The sequence below is a fragment of the Anarrhichthys ocellatus genome, unplaced genomic scaffold (genome assembly GCF_004355925.1).
Source record: "Anarrhichthys ocellatus isolate YVR2014 unplaced genomic scaffold, GSC_Weel_1.0 scaffold442, whole genome shotgun sequence".
Lineage (NCBI taxonomy): Eukaryota > Metazoa > Chordata > Actinopteri > Perciformes > Anarhichadidae > Anarrhichthys > Anarrhichthys ocellatus.
In genome coordinates, this window is record NW_022280416.1 from 2196 (window position 1) to 17443 (window position 15248).

General features: G+C 43.0%; 1 protein-coding gene across 2 annotated transcripts in view; it reads left to right on the forward strand.

Annotated features, from left to right (window-relative positions):
• Positions 1-2614, forward strand: part of nppa (natriuretic peptide A) — a 3442-nt gene extending 828 nt beyond the window's left edge. The window contains exons 2-4 of one of the 2 annotated variants that reach the window (XM_031879816.1): positions 759-788; positions 1517-1835; positions 2338-2614. In XM_031879816.1, coding sequence (XP_031735676.1) covers positions 759-788; positions 1517-1835; positions 2338-2342 — 354 coding nt within the window. In that variant the 3' untranslated portion in view covers positions 2343-2614. The remainder of the gene's footprint in view (positions 1-758; positions 789-1516; positions 1836-2337) is intronic. The other variant, XM_031879817.1, reaches the window with a different exon arrangement.
• The last annotated feature ends 12634 nt before the right edge of the window (positions 2615-15248 follow it).

Consider the following 15248-nt stretch of genomic DNA (forward strand, 5'->3'; position numbering starts at 1 on the left):
CGCGCCGGGGGGGGGCGGCAAACTTAGGAAAGGCATGGGAAAAGAAAAAAACCCGAAATGCACTAATGTTAACATAACTACAGCTACTACCACCACCACTAGCAGTACCTATGTTAATGATAACATTAATAACAACAACAACAAGTAGTAATAATACTAACCATATAGTCAGGAAGAGGGCTGGCAGCACTCATGTTTCCTTTTGTAATTATTAGAATAAATTCCCTAACCCTGGATAACAAGAATATTTCCTAAAATGTTTCGCTGTTTCCATCCCTTACTGTTATTTGAAAATCAGGAGTTGGCCACATAGAGATAAACTGCAGGTGGCACTAGTTCTCTAATCAGTGCCATTAAACCATTGCAGAAGAAGAGTCCTCTAACACAACGAGAAAGAGTGTTTGTTTTATGTAACCTAACCCTAACCCTAACCCTAAGGGCTGATGTTTTATCTGCAGCAATTTTTTGTCTCTTAAGTAACGAGGACACTTCATGTACGTCACAAATTATCTGTTAAGTCTGTTTCCATTGCTGTTAGTCACATTTTTTTCAATACACCAACAATTCCACCTGAGTCAAATGAAAAATGTTTTTGCAATATTTGGACTTTTGCTGAAATTTATGCTGTTTCAACTCAGTTTTTTTATCGTGCAAAAATTTAAAATGCACATAAAACCAGTAGATATGTTACTCCATCATCACCATATACCATATTATATAGAGCAACTGGGACATACAGGTTTTTCTTTATGTTCCAGGAATATGGACGTCTCAATTCAAAAATTTGGGTATGGAACATAACCTTACTCAACAGTATGCATATGTGGTTCATTCCATATGAGCAATGTTATACACACAGGTGGTGTTTAGCACATACCTGTGTGACATTACATATGTATGTATGCTGCACTACAATAGCTACGTATAGTTCAAGTGGATTAAAGCATTCAAATGTGTTATGTGACGTTATAAGTGAAGTTAGGCTTAGATGTGTATGAATCATTGTTTCTTTTCAGTTATAAATGTGGTACAAAATGATTTATTGAGAATAAGTTTGGTGCAGGCACAAACTCAACAATCCATGTGGTCCAAGACGGGATCAGTTCCAGGCACTTTTGAACCTGCCCGAGCCGACAATGTGTATTAAAGTAGCTGTTAAAGCCCTACTCAGCGATACTCTTATCTCCTCGAGTCGGTCAACCTCAAGGTCTGAATCGCGTCAGGGTGCTTGGACCGCATTGTACTTGCTTGCAAGCCTAGTTTAAACCTTTAAACTATTAACTTCTACTTTTTTTTCCAAACCATTCCTTTTCTAGCAGCCTTTAGCAACACCTTTAACATTACCACCACAAACATCACCCGAGACCAAGTTCTGGCCAATCCTTAGCCACAGGTTCACTAGAAGGCTTACTGTTTCCTATCAGCATGTGTTTCCTTTGTCAACTATAACATAACCAGTATGAATGTAACCAGTTTGAGTTTTGAGTGTAAACCCATTTTCAACTCTCCACACCAGTCTTTACTGGAGCGCTTTGAGGAGACTCTGGCTGATGCGGCACAGGAGGAGGAGGATGAAGCTGATTACGATGGGACAAAACAGCAGCCTGTGAACAGCCAGGCCAGCAGGGGATGGAACTTGGACCAGGAGGTGGACCAAGAACCCTTGATATCAGCAAAATCCCAATTACCAGCCGAGGGTCACAGCAGAACCCAGAGTCAGAGGAGCCGTCTGCAGGACCTGCTGCTGACCGCCAGGAAACGGGCCTCTGGCTGCTTTGGAGCCAGGATGGATCGAATAGGAAATGCTAGCGGTCTGGGATGCAACAATGGAAGAGGTAAGACTGCAGCATGACAATCCAATTATGATTTAGATGAAGGATACTGAAGCATAGGGGTCAATGGCTTGTGCTGGGTAGGTGGTCATATTTTGGAAGTCAGATTTGCAAATGTCAATGGATTATTTACTATAAAAACATGTATTGGCTAAATATTTTTCATCAAAGATAAGAGATGAATAACTTTTCACAAGATACCATACCAAAAATAAGAAATCTTTGTATGATTGACTCTACATGCAGTTATAGAACTCTGGTTATTATTGGTCCCCAGAGGATTTTTGGTTATCTGACATTCTGATATTGTCCTGACCTTTCCTTACAATCCCGTTGAAATTCTCTCCTGTTTTTCATCAAGTAGTTGTTCACATCATGTAACTCTGTGGGATGTAATGAACACTGCAGCCTCTAGAGGCTACTAACATGAAATAAATATGCACACACTACATGACCAGTTGTTTATAACAAATCCTGTTCCTTTTTTGTGTCGTTTTCCCTTCAGGGTAGTCGGACACTTTCCTGGGACACAGGTTGGATTATAGTTTGATCTCCAACTGGGAACACAACCAAATAGATTGCATATGTATGATTTTGCATTAGTCACAGTTCAGCTGTGTGTGTATGTATTTCTCTGTTTGAAGTCACAAATGGGCTGCTTGTCAACTGTGTAAAGAATTCTATAGAGTCCATTATACACCGTGTAACATTTAAGCCCTAAAAGATGAGTTACTAAAGTGCTAACAAATAAATAAATAAATAAAGTCTTTTTTTCAGATGTAGAATTCAGTTTTTTTTGTATGCCTGCACCATTGGGTATTGTGCCATTGTAAATCCAGAATTATCAAGTTAAGGGGCAAGTCATTGTCACAAATTTGTATTTCAACTGATGGTGATTGGCTTCCAACTAGTAGAAGAAAATGTAATACTATATCGCTTCAGCTTTGTTTGCCTTTGATATTGTCTTTGTGTATTCGGAATTCTGCTCTGTATGACGGGAACTCCATTTGATCTTTTGTTGTTACAATGGCAATTTACATAACACCTCATGGGGGCTCTGGATGAAAGGTCATGGGATCACCAAAGTCATTAGGATACATTCTCTGGGAACCATAAATATATGTAGAAAAATTCATGACAATCCATCCAACATTTGTTGAGATATTTCATTCTGGAACAAGTGGTGGACGGACTTTGTGGTCACATTGCTAGTGTTTCTAAATGAAGTCAAGTTAGTACATATAAAATAAAAAAGTAAAGAAGAGAGGGCTGATAATGAAGCCTCAATGCTCAACACGTGTATTCTTGAATCTTTACAATGTTCAACATTTAAACCACATCTCTCACCAAAAGCATTGCTGAATAATCAGGAATAGAAAATGAATGGACAGACGGAAGCTACTTTCATGTAATGCTTCTAACTTGCTGTCAAATACACATATATTGTTGAGAGAGGAAGGAAGTGATTCATGCAGGAAATATGGCTGTGATTCACCCATTAACTATTGTTGTCTAAATGCATTTGTCAGGCAGCAAGAAGGAGACGTCACTGTGGGTTATGACAAAGTTATTGACACACTGTTCTGTCCAGTTACATTATGGAGATAATAGAGATCAATTAGACTCCGGTTATATACCAGTGAAGCATTTCACCTGATGGCAGCAACCAACCGCACAGGTGTTGAAGTAAAGCAACCTAAACTGACCTGAGTTTTTGTTCTTTTTAATGTCTTTGGAAACGTGCAGGACAGAACAGAGGGTTGAGGCACTGCTGATAACAGTTGGATCCCGGTGATGAGGGCAAGTGCAGGTTTTCTCTCCTGTGGAACATAGTGACCAGACCACTCACTGGGCTCCATATCGATGAGAGTTACGTTACCGCTTCAGACAATGTGGAAATTACACTGCAGAGATCTATCACAGTGGTTCCCCAGCATGATTCATTCTCTAGCTGTACGGCTGTCATGTTCACTCTCTGGAGTAAGTCTGAACCTGAAAAAGATTGGTAGAAATAAATGTACAATTGTCAACCATATTGCAAAATAAGTTCTATAAAATACATATTGATCAAAGCCGTACTTCATGAGACGAAAAGTGCTGTGATTATTATTGCCTTTTTATTTTAGCTTTTTGCTGAGCAGCAGCACTTGAACACTTTTCTTTATCACAGAGCACCCTCATGTGGAGCTTTTCATATTCATATTTTAACTGTATTGGTATCATTATAGGCATTTCTTTTTCAAATTACATTTAAAACTATCTGATTTTAGTCAACAATGACATCTTTATTTCATGTCAAGTTTATTTCATAATGTCACTTTTCATGGCAGTGGTGTTTTTTTCAACTTGTCACATGTCCTCTGTCTCTTTCTTAACAACTGCTACCAGATGTAGTCAGTAAAAGCAACTTTATTATTACATGTCATTTATGATATATATATATATCATAAAGATATTATTGATATTATATTAACATTCTGCAGAGGTGAAATATAAAATAAACTACTGTAAACAAAAAAATACGAAATTAAAATACGAAACATTGATTCAAATTAAATAAAAAAGCTTTGGTGGTGATAAACTTATAGAGATCTATCAGCTGGAAATATTTTAGGTTAAAACAGCATGTCCACTGTTGTGGATCAAATGGCCATTTTAGTGTGAAAAGAATTGTCATTTTAGTTTGCAGCTCTTTGATTTGTGAATGCTGCCAACTCTTTGATGATGTTGTAGCCAATGTACTTGGAAGTACTGCATTGGATTCCAGTCTGCACGGGTTGTGGGTCAGGAAGTACAGGTAGCACAGGTGTGAATCTTTTATAATGGAAAAACACCAATAAATGACAGGTGATAACAGGAATAATAAACCTCACACAAATCTAATTAGACAAAATATAGTCAGGTTGTAGTGTATCATTGGAACAATTCCAGTGTTATGGATGTGATATGGTCTCCCACTGATCACTCATAAGCCCAACATTTGCATCATTGAGGCAAATTGCATTATATTTTACAACTGGGAAATCTTTAAACCTCAGGAACACTGAAGAATATCACTGATACATACATATGTCTGCATTATGGGTGTTACATTACAGAGAATTACCTATTTATAGTTGTCACAAACCAGGCCCACAGCCATGACAAAAGAGGGAGATTATTAACAAATGATTTATTAACTTAAAGGCAACATAAGAGGAAAGCTACTAACAATGGTGTGTGGTCAGTCATTTCAGCAGTGTAGGTGAGTGCACGAGTGGAAAGTGTGTATGCAATATTGTATGGTGACACAACATTGCATCATCATACAACAACATACAACCCCCCAAAAGACGTAGCTCCCACAGGATCTCCGTCACCACAACAAAACTAAAAAAACTAACCAGCAAAATAAATGTTATATCAAAGCTTACCACCCTCACAACCTGCCAGTCCACAAGCCATTCCCACAGCTGCCACTCAGCCTAGAGCAATTTTTTAAGGAATGCATTGAGAGAGGAAATAACAGGATATGTTTCAACTACTCAAAGTGGAGCTTGCGTGAGTGCATCTGCAACCACATTGTCACAGCCTTTAATGTGTTGAATGTCCAGATCGTGAGATTGCAGGAACAGAGACCATCTAAACAACCTCTGGTTAGGGCATCGCAGGGCCACCCAGACCCCACATAGATTGTGAAATGCTGCAGGGCCCAGATCAAGACAAGGGCTTCCTTCTCAACAACAGAGTAATTTAATTGATGCCAGTTGAATTTCTTAGAAAAGAAACTGACTGCTCTGTCATCTCCCTGCTCATCTTCCTGAATCAATACCTACATGGCTACATAAAAGGATGGTCAAAACGGGGAGCAGCCAGCACTAGTGCTGAACACAAAAGAGACTTAACATTACCAAAAGCTTCCAAGCACTCGGTTGACCACACAAATTGAGCCCTGGCCTTCAGCAAGTCAGTAAGAGGCGCCACAACAGAAGAAAAAATCTTACAGAAATAACGTCAATACCCTACCAATCCAAGGAATCTCATGAGCTCTTTTTTAGTGGCAGGCCGTGGAAACTGCTAAACTGCCAAGACTTGGGCATGCACCAGAGCTACATGCCCCTGTCTGACCACCCGACCAAGGTAAGTTACCATTGCACAGGTAAACTCACACTTTGCTAGATTTACTGTGAGCTTCACCTCTGCCAACCGGTTAAACATGTGTTGAGTGAAGTTGTCATCACTCAAAATGATGTGTTACCAATATAATGTTTTCCTGTTGTTGCTCATTGGGGCTGCTTTGAAGTTTTGAGGCAGTTCTTCACCATTGCTCAGTTTTGTTTGTTTGCATATCTATTGATAGTGGTTTATCGGGTGGTAATGACCATTTTGTCAAGACGTTTGTTGTGTAAATGTTCCTAAAACAGGCTTGTATTCCTTTGCCATAGGGTTTAAGACATCGGGGAACATTGTCCATCATCATATGTTGAAAGGACAAAAAACTCTCTCCAAAACATTTGTGCCACTTTGATTTGTATTGTATTTTTTTGATATGTACACTACACAGTCACTAGACTGGACTTCTCCTGTACAGTCACATCCACATCTGGATCAGTGGATGAAGATTTTAGCTCAACTGTTTACAATGTCACAACCCTCCATTATAACTGTTGGGATCTGACCATGTGTGACCATCAGAGTTCATCCTGATTCGAGTTTGAGAAAGACCAAACCCCCACTCACTGCAGAAGTGAAGAAGCTTTGTTTCTTCAGAGAGAGAAGCGCATTTCTCCTCTCCACCCAAATCCATCGCGCCGCTCGGAGCCGCGCTGCCTGAGTTCCGCCGACAACTCAGAAGGACCGCCTCAATTACCACGATTGCAACTCACCGTGAGAGAACAGATTCTGGGCAGATTTAGATGTTTGGGTGATTGTGTTTTATTATCTTATTTTGTGTTGCTTAAGTTACTGTCATTTTTATAACGTGGTGTATGCTCAATAATCGCCGACACTAACGATCGCTAAGATCGCTGGTGTTGTGTAGAAGTTACTGTGTATTTCATGCCGCAATTCATGTTGAGATAGTCGCCGCTAGTGAGTTCGGAGGTTGTTTCTCATTGGTTCAGAGGTCAGAACCGCGGCTGTGACAAAGAGTCGCCAGCTCTTCTCCTCTGGCAGAGAGAGCAATCTTCCAAACTCCAGCATGGCGAGGAGGATCTTAATCTTTTTGGAGGATTTATTTTGTTTTGTTTGCTTTCTCTCTTCTTTTAGTAACCCACACACACATATAGCTTTAAGCTAATGTTAGCTCTGGCGTTGAGCTAACGGCTACAGGCACGTGGAGACAATGAGACTTTTATTGTCTACCGCCATTTTGAGTCTCGCGCATCTTGTGGTCTCGCGAGAGACGTCGCCACGTTTCAGATTACGTCACACGTTGTGTGAGCTGTTGTCCCGCCTTTTTTCCTACACACACACCCACTGCATGCACATATGTGGCCTAATTAAAAGGATGAGACCAGACACTAAGATACATTTATATTTTATGTGGGTCTTTTATTTCCCCCGCCTGCACTCTTGGAGTACAGCGTTAATTAGTCAAATTTTAAAAGGTACAGAACAATTGACAGCAAAATTAAACAATTGCTTTTTACTCAATTTAGGATTATGTTAAGGTCCGAACTTCTGAACACAGAGAGAAATCGCCCCCCTTTCTGCAGTCATGTGCTCTCAACCGCCTCCAAAACACAACAGCAGGTTTAAGTCAAAATCAAATGGATTTATTATCCAAGAAGCATAAAAACAGATACAACAGTTACAAACCGAATCACACTACTAATAACAAAACAATTAAATTCCATGAAATGTAAGATCCAATCCGAGCCACCCAGGAGGCTGGTATGCCCTCCTCGGTGGCCAGCAGAAGATCTGAAATCCCCCAGCGCTTCAAACCCTTTGTCACCCCAAAGTTACATTCCTCAGCTCATCGATCAGCTCATTGATTGGCTGAAGTCCAACAAGCCCCTCCTGGGCCGATGCCCCATTGTTACTCTTAACACCTCACCCTGTCACGATCAGGCTTTGCCCTGTGTTTTCTGTGTCTTTGTTTCTTTCTGTAGCTCCTCATTCACCTAATCAGTTCATACAGTGCACCTGCCAGTCACACTCAGCTCATTACTCTCACCTGCTCACTCTGCCTCTTCACTATTTAAACCCCTGTCGCACACACACCCACTGCCAGATCATTGTTTGTTTTCCGACCTACCCGCCCGTTTTACTCGTCCTGTTCCCGGTTTTCCAGTCTGCCTGTTCTGCCTTTTCCTGCCGGATTTTCCCCCTCGTCTTTTGTCTTGTCCCTGGATTCCCTGTTTGTTTTTGGTTATCATTAAAACCTTTTTTCATTACACCTGACTGTCTGCGTTTGAGTCCTCACCATGCCCCGTGACAGAATGATCTGGCCCAAGATGGTCTCAGCAGACCACGGTATGGAGTGTCGTCTCCCCAACTGGTATGAACAGTTCATGGGAACCCGTCTGGCCTTTGGAGAACCTCGAAGTGTCCAGAAGGCAGACCGTGACCTAATGGACATCCCGGTCAAACCTCGAAGGAGACAGAGGCAGAGGAAGGGCCAGACTCCCTCTCCCGCTGGGCCGCAGTTATCCCCCGCTCCTGCTGGGCCGCAGCCGACTCCAGCTCCCCGTGTCAGGTCGGCGGTTCGACCGACTCCAGCTCCCTGTGTCCGGTCGGCGATCCAGCCGACTCGAGCTGTTGTCTCGGAGCAGCAGCTATCCCCGGACCCGGCCGCCCCCGCCTCGGAGCAGCAGCTATCCCCGGACCCGGCCGCCCCCGCCTCAGAGCAGCAGCTATCCCCGGACCCGGCCGCCCCCACCTCGGAGCAGCAGCTATCCCCGGACCCGGCCGCCGCCGCCTCTGAGCAGCAGCTACCTCCAGTCCCGGCCGCCGCCGTCTCCGAACAGCAGCGACCTCCAGTCCCGGCCGTCTCCGAACCTCAGCGACCTCCAGTCCCGGCCGCCGCCGTCTCCGAACCGCAGCGACCTCCAGTCCCGGCCACAACCCGGTTGTGGACTCTGACTCTCGGCCTCGGAGGAGTTATAACGTGGAACTCACAGCAGCTTCTGTCTCCCCTCTAAATGAGGCAGATGCATATAACTTAACACCATGTCTCTAAACAGTTAACAACCCCAATTACAAAAAAAATGACATTGCGAGTGAATACTAATTATGAGACTTAGTTTATCGTTTGGTTATTGGTCCCTGTTCGCAGGGAGGTGCCCCGTTATTATTAATAATCATTAATCATTTTACTGACATCAATAATTATATTGATGTCAATAATTTAGTTTTCTTAAATGCTGATAACTCAAACACGCTCCCTTATGTAATTCCAAAGTCAAAGTCAGCTTTATTGTCAATTTCTCAATATGTACCGAACATACAGAGGAGTTGAAAAAACGTTTCTCTCCAGTCCAACATATAAAGTGAATCTTATGTTCCCAACATAACTTTACAAGTTAGTGGGAGCATCACTATGGAGCATCTGTTTGATGCTAATTGTTGTGGACTCAAATAATCTGATCTGATGACGGCAGAGATTGATTGACTTATTTAACTTAAGTCTTAACTGAGAAGAGCAGGAGGAGAAAGAAGCACATCTCTGCTGCTCAGATCTTGTAGAAGGAATTTATCTGTTGGTTCTAGATCTGCTCCTGGTGGATCTTGAACTCTGTGGAGTCCACCAGGTCCTGGAGAAATCCAAAGAGAAATGTCTGGTATGAATATATCATACAGCACAAAACCTCCATTAAAATATTTACATTCAGAAGAGAATCAGAGCTTCAAACAGTTCACACCTCAGATATTATTCTAAGATGTTCTGTCACAAAGATAGAAAAAAATCCTGTTTTCACTTCATGACTTCAACAGACTTGATCATCTCTAACAAGTATTAACTGCAAAGCATTGTGGGAGAAAGAAGAGCTCTTTCTGGTAGATAAAGTCTTGTTTTCCAGATGATGGAGGTTCATGTTGATGGCTGTGTGCTCTTCCTTCATGCAACATGAAACCTGTGAGAACAAGAAGATGGAAAACATTTCAACATAAAAGCAGCTTTAATCCATCAGCCCAGCAGGCTGTTATTACACACTGATCTGTTTGTTCTCTTGAAGCTTCTCTTTACCAGACTCAGTGTGTCCCTCTGCTCCTCCACTTAGGTCTTCTCATGGCAATAGGACAGTTCCACCTTGGTGATATCAGATCATCTTCTCAAGTCCATTCATGATTAAAACAACTTCATTCTCTGTAAAAGTTAAAGAGATAATTTGTACTAATTCAACCTGCAGATGGAGGCGGAAACTGCAGGTTGCTGGCAGAGGCTGTAGGTGAAGGTATTGGTTGCAGCTTTCTACCAGAATGTGAAGGTGGAGGCGGGGCTACAGATTCTGGCAGAAGGTTGCAACCTGAACCGTAGTTGGAGGCGATGGCTTTAGGTTGCTGGAGGAGGCTGTAGGTCTAAATTTAGGTAACAGCTGTCTGCCAAAACCTGCAGGTTGAGGTTAGGACAGCAGATGGCTGATGTAGTTTGAAGGCAAAGTTTAGTTTTGGAGGTGTCTAGAACAGACTATTGGTGGAGGATGGCACGGTCACTAGAGGCTCTAGGTGGAGATGTTTGTGTAGCTGTCTTCTAGAGTCTGCAGTTGGAGTTTGGGCAGCAGTTGGATGGTAAAAGTTGCTGGCAGAGGGTGGAGGCAGCAGATGGCTACTGGAGGCTGGAGGGAGAGGTTGGATTAGTGGCTTACTGAAAAAGGCCATAGGTGGAGGCTATACACTTAAGGTGGATGTTCTTATTGAACTAATACGATGTTTTTCATTTGAACTCTATTTCTTAGCTCTTTTTGAAGGTGGTATCTTCGGCTTTGGTTCTCCCAAAGTGTCGACATGGTAAAGCGGAGGATGGACTCCAACCCCGTAGGAGATGTCCACGTGGACACGTCCGTCTTCATTTGATGATGACTTGAACGAGGGACGATCCAGTCTCTCCCACAGCTTCTGCTTTATACAACCTCCCAGCTCTAAACTGTACGGACGAACCCGGCCACTCTTGTACCTGAGAGGAGGAAGAAACAGAAATCGATTCACCAACTTAAAAAGCTTAAATCTGAAAAAAAGAAATCAGTGATAGATATTAAATAGAAATTATTGAATAATATAATAATATTCTGAATGAAAAAGTCAAACATACCTCAGCATATCATCTACAACTTGATGGTAGGTCACTTCCACACAGAGTGGTTGAGGATCATCAGAGGGCCGTCGTGGTGCAGTGGAGCAGAGGAGGGCTGGGGGCCGGGGGCCACGTTGGAGACCACTGGCAGCTCAGCAGGTGGGATGGTGGACAGAGGCCTTGGGAACAAATTAAAGAACAACGGCATGTCAACGGCTCTAGCTCAGCCTATCATCAGTCGATTTCAGTCAATGAGCCCGCCTTCGACGTGTCAGAGTCTCAGGAAGGCGGGCGTCGAAGCGAGTGTTGATTGACAGAAGTTTCAGCGAGGAAAGTTGCAAGAAGTGCCGCGTATCCCCGAGCGTAAAATTCCATTCGCCCAAAGTCTGACCACCCACCCATGGTGGATTGACCCCCCTTCTACAGGAAACAGATCGGAAGCAGACAGGATGCAGTTGCCAACAATGATTGTAGCTTTGAACCGGATAATTTTCAATGTTATTGTCATCATTCTTCATGAAAGGTGACCAAAAACCAACGTTTTTTTCGGTGAAGGGCACTGTCATGGTACCGTTGGTCACTCACAGCTTTCTACTGGTTTCATGGAGAGAAAAACCGAAGGTATTTATGCGTTTTGTGTCGAATGCTAATGCTAAGCGATGTGCCAATTAGCCGTATAGCCGTTAGCTTCGTGGTGCAATATCGATGTGCAGTAAATATAACGCCGATTTTTGCACAGAAATTCATGCTTTTATGCCACATTTTCTCGTTGCTTATATTAGTATTCTATAGTTGTGTTTGGAGTGTGTAAAAAGTGACTTATATGATAGTGTTGCCCATACGTTGCTGTTTAATCCGGTATATAAAATGTACACATGTACAATTCTGGCTATCAAAATGAGCAATTTCTGGACGATATTTGAGAGCCCCCCTAAGCCCGAGAGCCCCCACATTTGGGGGCGTCGTGTGCAAGAGGTTTTAAGGAGCTCATAATGTCAAATGGTTTCATGTTTTAGTGCATATTCACACAAACAAATCTATGAAATCATCACTAGATGATAAGAAAATATGTCACATATCTGCTGGGAGGAAATTCAAGTACTTCAGAGTTGTACTCATGGCTACTCTTAAGTTCACAATACCCCTGTGGTATGGGAGCTGGGTGATATACATTTGTGATATGAATTACTTTATACATAAAAATATGAAATTATTATCATCAGTAGCTTGAGGCTGCCATTTTGAGGCAGCCTCGAAGGTAAAACACATAGAAAACACCGTAGACTTTCAAAGAGTTAAAATCTCACATTTTCCATGATGGAAGTTAGTTGTGTCGCTTTAAAAGCTCTTTGTGAGTCTTTAGTCGTTGTCAGGATGTAAGAAGTTCTCAGTAGGAGCCTTAATTTAGACGAAAATGTCGAGTGATGCTTGTGAAAAACTTTTCTTGACCGCTGGAGGTTTTGTTTTTGTTCAAACGATGATCTTCACGCCGTTTTTTTGTATCTAGTATCCTTTCCTTTTAGTTTATTAAATAATTGTCGTCATCACACAGCAGATCGATATGTCTCCACATTGAAAGAGGCGCTCTGCGGCCCAGCCTCGTAAACTTCATTAAAGAGGCCTATTCAATTCTCTTGAGAGGACAACATGATAGCTGACGATCTAACGGTAGTGACCTGACCGTAAAAACATCTGGCAGACAGCAGCCGTCCTCAGGATGAGTCCAGCTCCACCAGAGCTGTTGGGACATTTTGATTATACTGCAAAATATTCAAAAAAAAAATTAATATTACATCCTGTCGATTAATGTTGCTGCTTAAATGAAACGTTGTTCAATACTTGCAACAGAGACAACACTTTTACGTGTGCTATTTTGCCACACGTGCTACAGTATAATGACTCTAGTCGATGATGATGGTGCAGTGATGATATAGTAATGAAGGTAAACATGGGAAGCACAGGTGGTGCTATGACTGGGTGGTAACTGAGGCAAGGTCCACTGAAGGCTGTTTAATAACAATAAACCAAATGTCTCTTTATTTTTCAATTGCCATCATTTATTGCCTCATGATCAACACATGCTCACGCTTCCATGTAGGCATGTTTACCTAGTTATATACATGATGTATATAACTAGGTTGCAAATTAACCATGAACATCAAATATCTGTTACGGGAGTTCACGGGTAGGACCCAAACGCAAGACCACAGGAGACAGAGTCTGATGTAACAGATTTTATTTTGATGTGTGTGAAGGTGTGGAGCCCGTGGTCCGACACCAGAGGGCAGGCAGATCGACAGTGTGAGTCCCGTGGCTCAACACTGGAGGGGCTGGCAGCTTGACGGCGTGATGTCCCGTGGCTCGACACCAGATCGACGGTGTGAGTCCCGTGGCTTGACACCAGAGAGCTGGTAGCTTGACGGCGTGATGTCCCGTGGCTCGACACCGGAGAGCTGGCAGCTTGACGACGTGTGTAGTCCGTTAATACAACAGAGGGCAGAGCGGCGGTGTGTAGTCCGTTAACACCACGGAGGGCAGAGCGGCGGTGTGTAGCCCGTTAACACCACGGAGGGCAGAGCGGCGATGTGTAGTCCGTTAACACAAAGGAGGGCACGGGGGATTCCCGGACCGACGGACACCGGAGGCAGGCGCTTGAGGCAGAAGCTGCAACGGGGTTGAAGCGGGTGAAAGACGGTACGACCTGACAACCCCAGACTGCAGGACCAGAGTTTATATAGTGCCAGGGGAAGTGTTAATGGGACCTGAGTCTGGTCTGTCAGCCTGCAGGAGGTAATCGGCTGGAGTGGCTGCAGCTGTGTGGCCATGGAAGGTGTCTGGTCTGACAGGGATCCTGACACTATCAGATGAAATAAACAGCATTAAAACATCTGTATCAATAACCTAGACCAGCGGTTCCCAAACTTTTTAGGCCACGCACCCCCTTCTACATCCCGACCGGGTTCACGCACCCCCAATCCCCCACACCTTAAAAAAAAAGCAACAGAGCCTATTTATAGCCGCATAAAAATCGGACCAATGAGAGAACAGTTTGCTCGCGCGTGGCGTTTGTTTACAAGATAAAAAAGACAAAAAAGACAAAAAAACTTCCTGCACCGTGCCTTCAAAAAGGTAACGGATGTACACCAGAAGATTGGCCAGATTGGCCACATGTGTAGACTCGTCTACTTGCAGAGAGTAAAACTCCCTCTTCTTCACGCGACCGACTAATGTAGCCAGGATGTCTTAGGACAAAGCATCGATGCTGCGCGACACAGTGTTGTTGGACACCGGGATCATGTCCAACTTGTTTGCTTCTCTCTCTCCAATCATACATTCCACGATCTCTTTGGCAGCTGGCAAGCACATGTCTTCGGCGATTGTGTGCGGTAGCCCCTTTCTTGCTATTCTGTAACTGACCCGATATGAAGCCCGCAGTGCGTTTTTTGTAGACCCAACACATGAATGAGACTGCAGTTGTTTGGGGCTGTTTTGTAACTCCTCCAATTTCGATATAAAAAATGTAAGGGGCTTTTGACTTGCACTGGCATGTTTGGTGTTCAGGTGGCGACGTAAATAAGAGGGCTTCAGACAGCTGTTAGCTAGAACCTCACTGCACCGACTGCATGGAAGACTGGACTGCACCATTAGACCACCATTACATTTTTCCTCTCGCACACCCCCTAGAGGCAGCTCGCGCACCCTGGGGCACAACACTTTGGGAATCCCTGACCTAGACAATTAACAAAGACACAGGTAAATATGACTAAATCTATGGTTTAAATACACTTATACTGCCATCTACTGGTAGAAAGGGTAAACACTCTTACTCTGCGTCTCCTTTTACAGTCTATGCTCTGCCTTCACTCAAGGAACAGAATAGATATATAGATAGATAGATACTTTATTCATCCCCAGGGGGAACTTTTTTTTGGGGGGGGGGGGATACGGTGGAGAAATAAATATGTGCTAACAGCAACCACTCTGCACACACAAATTGTCTTTGATTAAACTATATTACGAACTGTATTGCATTAAACAATGCACTGATTAATCAAACAGTTGATTATTGCTGTACATGGATGAATGAATAGTAAACCACATGTAGTTAACTACTTTTGCTAACACACTCCCATCGGCCCCGATTTATTTATATTCATTCATTTATTTTTCTTCTAATATTACCCTGGTGGTATGCTTGC